This window comes from Myotis davidii, unplaced genomic scaffold (genome assembly GCF_000327345.1).
Source record: "Myotis davidii unplaced genomic scaffold, ASM32734v1 scaffold333, whole genome shotgun sequence".
In the NCBI taxonomy this organism is placed as follows: Eukaryota; Metazoa; Chordata; class Mammalia; order Chiroptera; family Vespertilionidae; genus Myotis; species Myotis davidii.
In genome coordinates, this window is record NW_006285266.1 from 1,971,480 (window position 1) to 1,986,602 (window position 15,123).

Genomic DNA, 15,123 nt, shown 5'->3' on the forward strand with positions numbered 1-15,123 from the left:
CGCGTCCAGTTTCCTAGCTTCTCCGGCCTCGGTTTTCTCATCTGTGAAGTGGGGATGGAGCTGGCCTACGCCTCCTGGGAGCTGTTCTGAGGGCTGCATGCGAGGCTGCCGGGAAGCTCTTGGCAAAGAGCCCTGCACATGGTCGGGCTCGGTGGGTGTTGCTCTGTGATTTCAGCAAATTAAAATCGGGTTTTACAAAAGGCAAAGGTTTAAATACTTTTCTAGTGACATTTCGAGCAATGGTCAGAAGTTATTTTCTCTGAAGGAAGATCTTGATTGTTTCATGGGACTGAAAGTTTCCAGAAGTTTCCTAGGAGACCATCAGAACCATATCCCCGTCGCAGTGACCTTGGAGGTCCCACCCCCAAGCCTGGGAAGGAGCCAGCAGGCCTGCTCCCGAGTGACTGCGGGCGCTGTGAACACATTTGCAACGTCAGTGTCAGTGTCGCAGGAAGACACAGTTACCGTTAAGGATCGCAGATCCGCACCTGCCAGGACCCCAAAGGCGCTAGGCTCAGTGTAGTTGTTAGTTACAGAGCAAAGCCAAACGGGATGGAATTTCTCTGCATACAACACAGTACTAATCCGACGTGACCTATTCAAAGGTCATGGGGCAGTAGTCCTGGCAGGAAGTGCTGAGTGGGGGGATCCAGCATGGAGTTTGGGGGTGGGGTGGGGTGAGACCCCAGCCTAGTCTGGAGCAGTGTCTGCTCTGCTGACAAATCAACACCTCAGCCAGCCAGCCCTGGGCACCACCACCATAACGTCTCTGAGAGTTCCACAAACCTCACATTCACTGATGACTACTCCACGTGGCTCCCCGCCAGCTGTGCTAGGGGACATCATTACCATCACTTCCTGCACCCTCCTGAAGGCTCAGGGGGCTGAGGTCCGGGCACTTCAGAGGCTGAGGTCCGGGCACTTCGGAGGCTGGTCCAAAGCCCGCTGCCTGGCAGAGGGGCAGGGGCAGTGGTGGGGGGCCTGGGACCGGCTCCCCTGCGGTGGGTATCCCGGTCTAGTCCTGCCCAGCAGGGCCAGGGCACGCTGTCCCCAAGGCTGGGCCTGGGTGAACCTCCTCTGAGGAGCGGAGGCTGTCCCTGCGCTGGGGACGCCGGCTCTCAGAGGTGCCAGCGGGGCCCTTGAGTGGCCCCAGGCGGCCAGTAATGAGCCGCGAGGCCCTCCGAGAGGGAGATGTTCATGCATGGATGCCGGGCTGGGGACGGTGACAGTGGCGGCACAACAAAGCTCCGTGTGGCCAGCACGGAGCCGGGTAATGAGATGTTCTCTGGACAGAAGCGCTCGGAAAGTGGGGGGACGGAGACTCCCCAGAGCTCCTGTCAGCAGGTACCTGTCGCCAGCAGGGACTGCGGTGCGGAGGGAGGGTAAAGCCAGGGAAAGCCCTTCCCAGAGGCGCTGAGTGGCACCGCAATTAGCAGGCGGGCACAGCTGGCCGGGCTGGGAGACGAGACAGGCTTCTCGGGCCGGCCTGTCAGCAGAGGCCGGATCCTGACAGCCGCCTGTCGGAGAGGCCTCGAGGCCTCGCTCTTGCTCGGTGCTGGGAGCTGGTTAAGGAGCTGATGAAACGCATGCACGCTCAGGTAGAGCAAGCTGGGGTGGGAGGGAGGCGGGGCCTGGGCCGAGGCATCCCTGGGGACCCCTTCAATATTAAAGGCGCTGGATGTCAGCGCCCTCCTGGACCGTGTGGAGTAGGGCCTGGCTCAGTGGTTGAGCGTTGACCTATGAACCAGGAGGTCACAGTTTGATTCCTGACCTGGGTTGCAGGTTGGATCCCCAGTGTGGGGGTGCAGGAGGCAGCCAATCAGTGACTCTCTCATCATTGATGCTTCTATCTCTCTCCCCCTCTTCCTTCCTCTCTGAAGTCACTAAAAATGTTTTGTTTTTTAAAAGAAAGCCTTCCTCGCAGGCTGCGTCTGACACAATGCTGGAGCATGCATCATGTGTCAGGAGGGATGGTGCGTAGCTGTACTCGCCGAGCTATGAGAGCGACTGAGCTCAGGCCCACAAAGCCCTCGACAGGCCCTTGTGTATCGTGTGGAACCAGCATCATCGCGGCTGCGGAGGCAGGAGGAGCCCCATCGTGGGCACCACCCAGGCTCTGCTCCTGCCGGTCCCCTCCCATGGAGCCTGTCCCTGGGCTCCAGCGCACACAGGCCTGTTTAAGTCCCCTTCCAGCTGACCCTCCAACTGCCCTGCTTGTGTTCCCCAAGGGCCTGCACTCCACCCCATCAGAGCAGGGCGCTGGGTTCATCTCGCTTGAACTAGGACACCTCAGGCCAGAAGAGACTTGCCCAAGGGGACAGAGCCTGGCCAGGGCCTCTCCCAGACTCCTGACCACCCGCCGGAACTATTCTAGGAATAAACACCAGGACAGGAGTCGGGAGCCCAGTTAGTTCCTTCCTTCCTTCCTTCCTTCCTTCCTTCCTTCCTTCCTTCCTCCCTCCCTCCCTCCCTCCCTCCCTCCTTCCTTTCTTCCTTCCTATCTGTTGGTGCCTCTGATTCTGGGCCAGGCACCATGCAAGGCTCTGGGGTTGTAAAGAGCTTAACAGCCAGCTGTTGTCTCCCCGGGGCCCGCGGTGTAGCGGCTAAGACCCAACCATGTAACAGAGCGGCCCTAGGCCCTCTCACCGGGCATTCCCGCCAGGGGTGTGGGGCCGGGAAGAGGCTCCAGGGACCTGAAGGGGAGTCAGTGTAGCCAGACACCCCGGGCGGGGCCCGGGCACCCCATGCAGGGGGAGTGTGCGGCAAAGGCAGGGAAACACGTGGCTGGAACCTACAAGGAGCCATGGGGCCTCGCGTCCAGTTTCCTAGCTTCTCCGGCCTCGGTTTTCTCATCTGTGAAGTGGGGATGGAGCTGGCCTACGCCTCCTGGGAGCTGTTCTGAGGGCTGCATGCGAGGCTGCCGGGAAGCTCTTGGCAAAGAGCCCTGCACATGGTCGGGCTCGGTGGGTGTTGCTCTGTGATTTCCCTCTGATGGAGTCTTGAGGGGGGAGGGGGGATCGGGGGAAAGAGATTCAGCTGGAAAAAGTGGTGGATGTCAGATTGTGGGGAGACTTCTATTCCAAACACAAGTCTGTGCTTCACCCGGACAATGGGGGGCCTGAAGGACAGAGAAGGAAGGTGACTGGGAGGCCCCAGGGCCACACTTTCCCATCTGGAACGCAGCCCTGCCAGCACCGCCTACATCCTCCACCCAGGGCTGCTAGGACCTCGGGGGCAACGCTGGTGCAGCTTGTACTTTACAGCCCAGAGTTCACAAGCGTTCCGGCCGCCTGTGCCACGCGTGCACTGCGGGTCTGTGTCGATGACACGGCCGTGCAGTCAGGAGTCTGTGTGCGAGTGCCAGCCACGTGGCCTGACCAGGAGAATAATGAATCACTCAACGCAACGATAAATATTAAAACGCCAACCCGCGAGGCTCCCTCCTGACCCAGGAGAGCAAGCACGCTGAGCTGTTTGCCTTCAAGATGGAAGGCAGCTGTGTGCCAGGCTGTCTGGGAGTGGATGTTTGCTCTGTGTGCGCACGTGGGTCCACGGGGTGGCTGTCTGACCAGGAGCGGGCCAGGCCGGCGGCGGGAGCTGCCTGGCAGACACACATCTCTTTCCTCTACCCCCAACATTCCTCTTCCCTGAACCTGATTCACGTCCCAGTGAGAGCCTGGGTGTCGGTCCCACAAGGTGCAGTGCCGGCTCTTCCCTCTGCAGCCTTTCCGAGGCAGCTGGCCTCTCATGGCCCGGAGCCCCAGTGGGTTCAAGCAACTACGGCTTCCCGGGAACTGATTTCACAGAAGCCCACAGGGAAGCTCTTTCTCTCCTTTTCCCCTTCCTTTTCCCCTTCCCCTGCCTTCCTTCCTTCCTTCCTCCCTTTCCTTCCCTCCCTCCCTTATTTCTTTCTCCCTTTCTTTCCCTTTCTTTCTTTCTTTCTTAATATTTTTATTGCTTTCAGAGAGGAAGAGAGAGGGAGGGAACATCGATGATGAGAATCATTGATCGGCTGCCTCCTGCACGCCCCCCACTGGAGATTGAGCCTGGAACCCGGGCACAGGCCCTGACCGGGAATCGAACCCTGACCTCCTGGCTCATAGGTTGATGCTCAGCCACTGAGCCATGCCGGCCGGGCAAGCTTGTGCCTCCTTACTCAAGGACAGAAAACCACTCAAACTGAAGTGACTTGTGGAAAACCAGGGGCTGGAGCCCCTCCCAGGGTTCAGATTTGGTGGGCTGGGTAGGCCTGAGGGCCCGCATTCCTAGCGAGTCCCAGCTGCTGATGGTCTGGGCTGCATCTTCTCAGGAAGTTCACGGGCTCATCCCCCTGGAGTCTTCCCCTCAAGTCCCACTGTGACTCACAACACAATCCATGTGACTGTCCTATCCTGGGCAAGCGACAGTCTGATTCATTTTAAAGATTCTGGTTCCTGGAGAAAGAAGGTTCTTGCACTGTCAAACAGAAGTGGTGCCTAGCCAGTGTGGTTCAGTGGTTGAGCATCAGCCTATGAGCCAGGAGGTCACGGTCTGATTCCCCGTCAGGGCACATGCCCCGGGTTGCTGGCTCGATCCCTGTGTGGGGTGTGCAGGAGGCAGATGATTAATGATTCTCTCTCATCATTGATGTTTCCATCTCTCTCTCTCTCCCTTCCTCCCTGAAATCAATAAAAATATATTTAAAAGGAACAAACAGAAGTGGCTTCTGACTCTATTGCATGATCAGCTTGAGGAGAACTCTTGAGTTCTCAAGTGAAACAAGATGTGTCAACCTTAGGAAGAAGCAATAGTTTAAGAAACTTTTCTAAACGAAACCCAAGTCCTGAAACCGTGCTATCTGGTTCTTTAACTGTTGCCTCCAACAGCTTTTACTACCATCATGGACGCATCAACTTCCCACAGTAAAAACCAAACCAACCCGCCCTATAGATTCTTTGCTTCTTTCCGCAAACAAACAATTACTTAGGACTGGATAGAATTATACTCATCAGAAAAATCAATATGAGAACAAAAATCAGCAATTGTTTCCAGACCATTTTTCCCTCTAGAGACACTCCCCAGGCTCTACAGTGTGTGTACGCACGTGTGTGTATGAGTGAGCGTCTGTGAGGACAACGTTTAACGCTTTGATCTAACATTTTCTAGAATCAATAAGCATGTCGGTTGGGTAGAGCGGTCAATATTTACTTCAGATGGAAAACAGTTATTCAAATGAGAAGACGTGGGCTCCCTTCTCCGGGGAAGGCCCCTCCACATCTTGGTCACAGTCCGTCCAGAACTATGTCTGAATTTGACGGGAGGATTTCAGAATCAACCCGTCCCTGAGAACACGTGGCCCTCACAGGGTGGGCCGAGGGCGCTGCTTTGCTGGGGAGGTGGAAACTGGCAACCTTCCAGCCCTTTCTTCCAGCTCGGACACTGAAAGTGAGGACGCTGATGTAACCCAGATCCCAGTGAAGGCCAGCTCAGTACCAGAAGATCGCATTATGCTGCTGCCCACCTGTGACACAGTCCAGATGGCGAAGGGCCCCGGCACATTAGAGAGGGCTCCAGCGTCTCCGGGCGGCAGGAGCTGATGTCATACCCTCTCGTGCGTGATAAGAAGCATGCATCTATAAAACTGGAGAAAATGGGGCTGTAATGCGTTTTCCCCGAAGGTCGAGCTTAGGATAGGGACATCTGGGTGGGGCCGGGAAGTCTGGTGGCGGCTGAGAGAGACTCTTAGCCGGGGCTGGTACACAGAGTTGGCGGTTATGCTCCAGGCAAAACCCCTCATATTCCAATTTGTAAAACTGCGAGGGCTTTGAAAGCCAGCCTGCATCTTAGGCGTCCTTCCTTCCCCAGCATCCCTGACAGAGCCGCTCGTCCCCACCCCACCCCTCCTCCCAGCTGGAGCTCAGCTCTCCAACCTGAGAGTCAGAAAGGAGAGATGGAAGTTTGCAGAAATGGGGTCTTTCCTGGGAAGGTTCTAGATGAGGCTACGAAGGGAAATGAAAGAATGAATGGAGATATGAAGGAAGAGGAAGAGGGCTCTAGAAGTGATCATGACCAATTAGATCAGGGGTTGGAAATGTTGTAAAGGCAGCCTGCCCAGATTCTAAACCAGAGGTGGGCAAGCTTTTTGACTCGAGGGCCACAATGCGTTCTTAAACTGGACCGGAGGGCCAGAACAAAAGCATGGATGGAGTGTTTGTGTGAACTAATATAAATTCACAGTAAACATCATTACATAAAAGGGTACGGTCTTTTTTTTTTTTTTAGTTTTATTCATTTCAAACGGGCTGGATCCGGCCCACGGGCCGTAGTTTGCCCACGGCTGGTCTAAACTCTTCTATATTTTTAGGAGGATGGGTAGGAGGGGGTCGTGATGCTGACTGGCGGGGTAGGGAGTGTGTCTGAATTTACAAAAGATATGGGGTAAGTGCATGCTGACTGCTGGCCTATCTGAGGGACGGGGTGTGTGTAGGGATGTGGGGGAGGCAGAGAATGCCGCCGGCCCTTACGCTCAACGTCAGCTTTTGCACGTGGTCTCCATTCAACAAGCATCTCCTAAGGTCCTACCTCTGCTGAGCCAACCCTCCCAGCTGCCCTGTCCAGGGGGCCTTTTCCTGTGATGCAAGAACGAGGTCACAGGGAGCAGAATGGCGTCCCTAAGTTCTCACAGGAAGCAGCAGCAGAGGCTGACTCAGCCCCAGCTCTGGTGAAGGTCGTGCACACGTCCCGTCTACTGACTTGCCTACCCAGTGGGGACCAGGCAAGAGGACGTAGAAGAACTTGAGATCAAGCCCAACCCATCGCAGCTAAACTGTGCACAGAACAGGCCCCCGCCCGACGTATTTATGGTGCTTTGGCAAGTTTTACGGAATTCCCTCGAGTCCCCTTTTCCTTGTGTTGCTGCGCTTTATGGAAACGTATTTCATCCCTTTAAGAAAGCACAGGCTATGATTAGGGATATTAAGGGACTTTTAAAACTTAAATTAATGGCCTGGTAAGCTGTAAAACAACTCAAACTTGTGTAAATTTGTATTCGGGGATTTTCAAAAATTGTAAGTTATGGGCGCGATGGGCTGTAACAAGACTTTTGAAAACTGTTCTGCTCCGTTATTCAAATCTTTACAGTGCAGCTTATGGACAGGTTGCCAAATATGACGGCCCCCCTGATGGGCGCATGGTAAACTCACAACATGCATTAGCCCTCGGTCAAGAGGGTGGCTGATCACCCAGCAGGCACAGGGCGGGACTCAGGGTGGCACTATGGCTGCATGATGGTTATCAACCTTCATCCTTTCTCATGTATCCATTGATCTGGCTTCCAATGGCCATAACGTCTTTGTGAAGTCTCAGCAGTTGCCTGGATGAACGGTTACCCCTGTGTTACATGCCGTTGCGTCGGCTCTGACTCCCGGCCACACACTGAATGAGGGGAACCCACAGTGCCCTGTCCTCAGCCCCTGCAGACCCAGCCCGTGGCTTTTTTAGGGAGTCAGCCCATCTCCTGTGTGCGCTTCCTCTTTTCCTTGTATTTTCCCCCAGAATTATTGTCTTTTCCTAAGAACCCTGCCTTCTCAGGGCACTCGCATTGCTCTGTTGGAGAGTAGGAGCCACCTGGCACTCACTGTCGCATTTACAGATTTGACGCCTGAGGCACAGAGTTCAAGTGATGTACCAAGTTCAACACTTCCATGTGCTGAACCAGCGTAGCAAGGCATTGCTGAGTCTGTAGCCATGAACTCTTGTAAGAACTGACAACCCCAAGATTGAAACCCCATTCAGCCATCTTGCCCATACAAGCCACTCACTGAATGGAGGTCATGGTAAGAGAATAGATGGCTCTAAGCCAGGGGTGGGCAAACTTTTTGACTTGAGGGCCACAATGGGTTCTTAAACTGGACAGGAGGGCCGGAACAAAAGCATGGATGGAGTGTTTGTGTGAACTAATATAAATCCAAAGTAAACATCATTACATAAAAGGGTACGGTCTTTTTTTTCAATAGTTTTATTCATTTCAAACGGGCCGTAGTTTGCCCACGGCTGCTCTAAGCCAACTGACTCCACTCTTTAAAACACACACACACACACACACACACACACACACACACCCCTCTCTCTCTCTATCTCTCTATCATCTGTCTTTGTCATTATAATGCTCCAGGACGCATTTGCATGGAACTCAATGCTATTTGGCCCTAGGGCCACGTCTCATCAATGCTCTTGGTTTGAACTTGGGGAATACAGAGGGCAGAGCGCCTGGTGAACACCCTCCTGGGCTGCACCAGCTCTGCCAGGTCTCTTTGGTGTCCACGTACCTGAAGAAACCCTTTCTACTTGTTACTCAAGAAGGTCAAAAGGATCGACATCCAAGGGGTGTACAGATTGCTCTCTCCCCATGGTTGGAATCCACATTTGAGCAGCCCAGCTAGCGAGTGGGCCAAAGCCATCCCTGCCCACCGAGTCCCACGCAGCCAGAATCTGGTTGGCCAGGGCTGCCGACAAAGACGGTCTGCCCGGTGGAAATCGGTGCCATGAGCTCAGAGTAGGTGTGGGTCACTCGGGTGGCAGAACAAACCGCGTGCTGTTAGCAGCGGAAGAGATGATCGGAAACAGCCTCTGGCTTCTCCGGCCGTTATCATGGCACAGAGGAAGGACTGAGGGCAGCCAACAGGGTGGGAATGACGGGAGGCAGGGGTGGGAGGCGTCAGCTATACCCGTCAGGACAAAGAGGGATGGAGAGAGGAGTCAGGGTGCCTCTTAGTTTCAGCGAGTGGAGGGCTGTTTTGAAGGAACTGGTCCGATCCATGCTGGGCCAATTTTCCTCCGTGCCCTCCAGACGCACGGTCTGCCCTTGGCCATCCTGCTGGCCCGGGGAGGCGGGCTTCCGGACCACATCTGGAGGGAGGAAGGCAAGTCTCTGGACACTTCTGTTTCTCTGGGTCGGAGACAGCTCCTCCTCTGAGCCTGAGACCTAGGGGATACGGGCAACCGGCGTTACTGGCCCTGGGCGGCTGTTCTAGTTTTCTGTACGCATCCTTCTGTGAACAATCCTTTTGTTACACTCTTCTCAAAATTCCCAATTTGAGGATGACAACCCTTTCCCTGTCAGGACCCTGAGATACCCCTGATACTCAGGTAGCATCCTTCTCTCAGCTTCCCTCAGCGTGCAGGCCATGGCTGCTGGGGGAGGGGAAAGGAGGGGAGAAGAGACTCTGCTTCTGATATTCCATCAGCAAAGGGAAGGATGCCCGGGAAGGAGTGGGAAGGGCCCAGCCGGTGTGGCTCAGTGGTTGAGCACTGACCTGTGAACCAGGAGGTCACGGCTTGAATCCTTTCCAGGGCACATGCCTGGGTTTCAGGCTCGATCCCCAGTGGGGGGCATGTAGGGGGCAGCTGATCAATGATTCTCTCTCATCACTGATGTTTCTATCTCTCTCACCCTCTCCCTCTCTGAAATCAATAAAAATATATTTTTTAAGTAAATACTGGGGGAGATGCTGGGGTTTTGGCCTGATGATATGACGTCCTTGGTAAATGTCTGAGTTCTCTGAAGCTGTTAGAGCCACTGTGTCCGAGCATCACCGACAGGACGGCTGGACAGCTCTGTCCCCACGTCACAGCTGAGGGACGCGGCCGAGGGAGCGAGAGCCTCCCCCAGCCACACGGTCACGGAGCAGACAGACCCTGCGGAGCCGCTCACAAACACAGGCTGGAATTAGTGAAAAGTGAGCTCCCTCTACTCACCCAGCTGCTATTTCCTCCCCTAGGAAATTTCAACCGTGGAGATGAACACGGCTTTTTCTTTGTTCCGAAGTTTCCAGAATGTCCCTCCTTTACGTGGTGGAAAATGGGGCGCTGTGGTCCCCGTGTGAATGGTGATAAAATGCAGCTCACAGAACCAGCTAACTGCTTTTTCCCTGGGCCGATGACCAGGTGGCTGTGCAGGGAATACTCAGAAACACAGAGAATGCTGTTCCCTCAGAAAGTCAAAGAAAGAAGCAGCGCAGGGCACGTTGAGAAGGGTCTTTTCTCTCTGCAGCAACAACTTCTTAGGATAAAAACCACAAATGCTAGTAGCACAACCAGAACCTCTTATTCCTCAGTCCATTCTCTATGTTCTTGGAGCCTGTGGAAGTCATTTCAGCCCAAAGCTCTGTGTCTATTTTGGTATTTCTAGCACCATGTCAGCAAGAGGCTCGGAAGGGTGAGTGGCTTTTGCTTGGCACGTGGGCACGGCCCTGGATGAAATCCCGTCTCCTAGGAAAGGCACCTCCGGCAGCTCCACGGCGCTTAGAGCCGAAGACGGCGCAGTAACCAGACTCCATGCCAACCTGTCGCAGGGAAACCAGGCTGAGAGCCGGCCAGAAGCGCCAGCTGAGAGCTGACCTCTCGCCTATGAAATCCCTGGGAATTACACTCGCCCTTCTCCATCGGAAAGTGGCAAGACCCTGGGCGTTCACTACCTGCCACGGTCCGCATGCCGAGGGCCACAGGCGTCCTCTAAACCTGCAGCCAGGAGAGAAGACTGACCCAGACTTAAAGGAGGAACGGGAGGGAGCCCTGTACCCGTCGGTGCGGGGAACAGCCGGGGAGGAAGTGCCCAAGAAACCGAGACCCGGGACTCCACGAGGGGAGGAGCTCAGAGCCGAGCCGTGTCCACTTGGCGGAGGACGAGCCGCGCTCACCGTCTGAGGCTGCGCAGCCCCTGCCTGGGGCTGGTGCCTGGTTCTGGCTGCGTGGACGGTCAGCACACACGGAGGACAGCCCTCTGCTCCCTGCATTCCTCCCCGGAGTCTGTCCGCTCTGGACACACAGCCTCTGAGACATACCGGCCCGCAGAGAAGTTCACGTGTGGAAACTGAATCAGTGAATCACGGGCCGGTTCCACCCGGAGGCAGGAGACCGGGCAGAGAAAGGCATCTGCCCAGAGTCCCACAGAGCTCGTGCTAGCCCTGGCTCCCGAGCCGCCTGCGCCCTGGCCTCCCTTGTGAGCCGGGAGTGCCCTTGAAGACCACCTTGAGCTTGGGCAATCAGAGCTTAATTCTGCTGCCCAATCGGGAGCCAGGGCCCCGGGGTCCCACTCCCGACTCTGCCACAGCCTCACTGTGCGTCCACCGCCAGGTCAGTGGCGCTCACCTGGGAACATCTGGCAAGGTCTGCAGACACTGTTTGTCACAATTGGGGGATTTTCTTGGCACCTAAAGGGTAGGAGCCAGGGTGCTGCTAAGCACCCTACAACGCACCAGGCACCCCCCATAGCATTTAGCTGGCCCCAGATGTCAACAGAGCCGCTATTGAGAAACCCTGATGCAGATTTCTGTTTTCTAATCTGTAAAATAACAGGTTTGGATTAAATCATTTAAAAAAAACAAAATTTTCGGAGACAAAATTCTGAAATGCAGATGAAGTATTTGGGCAAGTATATAATTTTATATCAAATTTAGATACAAATCACATCATAGATGAAGCTGAGAAGCAAAAATCAGTCCCGCCAACTACACAGAGCCGGTGAGGCTGCTCATGGGGGAGGAACCCGGAAACGCGTCCTTGAGGCTCGAGCGGCCCTCGTGCTATAAGCATGCGAGAAGCCGCGCTGTGTCAGCAGCCTCCCCGACCAGGCATCCGCTTCGAGGCCAGAGATTCAAGGTCTGAGTCCCAGGCTTCCCCGGGAAGAGTCTGGTGGGAAGTGACACCTACAAACCCACTTTGTCTAAATTATGTTACGAACAGCAGAAGGCGGAGGCAAGCGTGTGGAATGGGTTTCAGAGGCGCTGCCATCAAGGCCTCCCTCCCCTGGCCCTAGCGGAATTCGAGCCGTGGAGCCCATGTACCAGGCAGGAGGGCCGGGAGGGCCCGGGGAAGCCCGCCCGAGGCCCAGGCACACAGCGTGCAGGTCCCGAGGCCGCGAGGAGCTTTCTGACCCTGACGGTGGCAGTTAGATCAGGGCACCTTCCCCCATCGCAGAGGCTGAAGTCATAGGTCTCTTTGGAGGGCCTCAGAGTTAGCATTTGTCCCTAAAAAGTCACTAAATCCTCCCAAAGACACCTGACGGCAAATACGATCACTGGGAGTGGGGGGCTGGGGGAAACTAAGGTCACAAGAAAGAGAGAGAAGACCCCAGCGACGATGACAGGCGGGTGCCGACTGGGACGGAAAGCGATGCCCTGGTATCCCTGGGCCAGGCCCGAGGCCGCCCAGCTCAGGGCCAGGGGACGCCTGCCGGGCCCCCTCGCTGACAACTGTGCTGTGAGTCCCGGGGGTTCCTGCTTTCATTCTCTTAAATATCTCATTCTCTCATTTTCAGATTGGGGAAAAACGGGGCCAGCTGGACTCCCCAGAAATCAGGGCCTGAGAGCCGGCCCTGGAGGGTGATGGCATCCTGACTCCCACGGGGGCGCCGGCAGCCAGCAGGGATGGAGCCCGAGCTTTGACCCGTGTGTCCGGGCGGCTGTCAAGGGCATGCAAGTGGGGGCAGGGCGCGGTCCTGAGGAGACCAGCAGGAAGGCCCCCAGGATAAGGAAGTGACACAGCAAGAGGCAGGAGAGAGTTCAGGGCACAGACTCTCCCGCGGACCACCGGCTCATTTGCATAATTCAACAAAAGTCATTCCGGGAAAATGTCACACAAGAACAACATTGATTGGAAAGGTAGCCCCTGTCCCTGATGGGGCCGCTTGTGAAATTACTGAATTGACAGCGCTAATAACGCTACAGATTTTAAATCTTCATGTCCCACCATCCTCACCACCTGACAGCGTCTGACTGAACAGTCACGGAGGGGCAGGTAGAGAGTGCAGGCGCTACGGAGCCACGGCTCCGGCAACCGGCTCACCTGGGAGTCGGAGGCAGAAAGACCCAGAAAATGCCCCCAAGGGAAATGGTTTGTTTTGGGTTTGGTTTTTTTTTTTAAGTTAACACATTTTTTAAAATATTTTTTATTGATTTTAGAGAGGAAGGGAGAGAGGGAGAGAGGGAGAGAGGGAGAGGAACAACAAAGATGAGAATCATTGATCAGCTGCCTCCTGCACGCCCCACACTGGGGATTGAGCCCAAAACCTAGGCTTGCGCCCTGACCTGGAATCGAACTGTGACCTCCTGGTTCATAGGTCAACACTCAACCACTGAGCCGCACCAGCCAGGTAGAAATGGTTTTTTAAGAAGATATATTTACTATATTACACAACATTCACGACTATCCTATTCCAGAATATTCCATCCCCCAAAAGAAACCCCATACCTGTTAGTAGTGACTCCCAAGTCCCCTCCCCCAGTCCCTTGGCAACCACTAGTCCGCCTCCTGTCTCTATGGTTACGCCTGAGGATGGATGCTGAGAGGGAATGCCAATGGCTGCCTCAGCCACATGCCCACTGTCCTGGGAACAGGACGGCACAGAGGAGCCTGAGGTCTGGGCCACAGAAGGGTCCCCGTGTGGTCAGCGCCAGTATGGAAAGTTCATGCCTGAGAACAGCTCAGGGGGCAGCGTGTGTCCAGCCCCATCCAGGGCCACACCCTCCCACCAGCCACACCCCCAGCAGCCCCTCTGTCCCCAGGAAAGGCCAGCTGCTACCTGATGGGTCCCCAGGCCCCCATACCCTCCGTATCTGAAATACAACAACATCCTCCACCTCCTTCCGTCTCCAAAAGTGACTGCTGCTACGGCAGCCCCTGCTGAGTGTGACGGTAGATCTGGAACATTTTGGCCAGACGAGAGAGGTAGGTGAATCCTGCCTGCCCAGGGCGGAGCCCCTGCAGGAGTGGAGGGGGAGGGGCCGTCTGCGGAGCTGACACGCAGGCCCTTGGCCTGGCAGCCTTTCCGAATTGAGGTCACAGGAGCTGGGCCTCGTGTGCGTGCATCTGCCAGCTGTCATCCTCAGCCGGCAAGGCTGCTCCCAGGGCGTTGTTCTGGCGGAGCCTCCATGCCGAAGCCGCGGCAGGCTCATCCTGTGTCAGTCCGACGGTTTAGAGGGACGATGCCGGGGGATCTGTCGTGGGAACGGTTATCCCTTCGGTGGCAGGAACCTGGCGCAAGGCTGCCTCTTCCAAGCCCTGGTATCTATGGCACCAGGAAGTGATGTCCTGCGTCTCTCAAGGGCAGAGAGGGACGAATGTCCTCAGGGGTGGACCCAGAGGCTCACGGGAATCCGTACACACACTAGATGCCCAGGACCTACCACCGAAGACCCCAGGCCTCTGGGAGGCAGGAGGGGCCACAGCCCAGGAGCCACTGCGCACATAGAGCTCCTGCTTGCGTGTCGCATCGGGAGAAAGGCTTCCTTCACTCTGTGCCTTGGCGTGTGGAGGGAGCCTAACGGGAGGCGAGCGGAAGCTGATGGACTAGCACCTCCCAAGGAAGCCAGTGGGTACGGACCTGGGAAGAGGCTGCACTCGTGATCCCTGACCAGCTCCGTCTGTGAGGGAGCAGGAGGGCCGGGGGTCAGAGGCTCTCTCCAACTGGGAGCCTCGCTCGTCTGACCCTCCATCGCGGGCTGTGTCACAACTGGGAGCTCTCTCACAGACAACAATGTGTGGAAGCCACATGGTATCGTGATAGAGACGCAGGTGGGACTGGGGCGCAGGAGCCCCATTCAGCCCCAATACCATGAACCCCCACCCCTGGGCACATCACTCATAGCCAATGACACCACTCCTACAGGGCCAGGGATAAGTGCACGCGCCCCACACACTGGGCTCACGATATTCCACTAACGGAATCCATGAACGAAGATGCCTCTTTGTCACGGAGGGACTGCCCATTAGATGGCGAGGACGGTGTGACAGAAACAAAACACGACAGAATGCAATGCTGTTCTTTCATACAGTGAAAATGCGGGTTGAAAGGTGGGCAGTATTAGCATCCTAATGACACTTTTAAATTATTATGATGGGCACTTAAAAATATTAGACATAACTAATATCAGACATTAGGAAGGCCACAAATTACTTATAATGAGACTTGGTGACATCCGCAGAGTCATGTGAACATGATATAACGAGGGTGAGTAACGTGCCCTGATACCCAGTTTGCAGCTAGACCAGTGGGTCCCCATTCTGAGAGCACAAAGCCATTTCAGCTGGAGCTCTCACTGACCTCCGTGCCCTGAGGCGGTTGGCTGCTTGGCACAGGGGAGCCAT

At 55.5% G+C, this 15,123-nt stretch overlaps 1 protein-coding gene across 1 annotated transcript in view; it reads right to left on the reverse strand.

Annotated features, from left to right (window-relative positions):
• Positions 1-10,470, reverse strand: part of LOC102774633 (kinesin-like protein KIF26B) — a 70,056-nt gene extending 59,586 nt beyond the window's left edge. The window contains exons 1-3 of the mRNA XM_015558960.1: positions 10,378-10,470; positions 10,218-10,322; positions 8,834-8,962 (exon numbers count right to left, since the gene is read on the reverse strand). Coding sequence (XP_015414446.1) covers positions 8,834-8,962; positions 10,218-10,322; positions 10,378-10,470 — 327 coding nt within the window. The remainder of the gene's footprint in view (positions 1-8,833; positions 8,963-10,217; positions 10,323-10,377) is intronic.
• Positions 10,471-15,123: the final 4,653 nt, after the last annotated feature.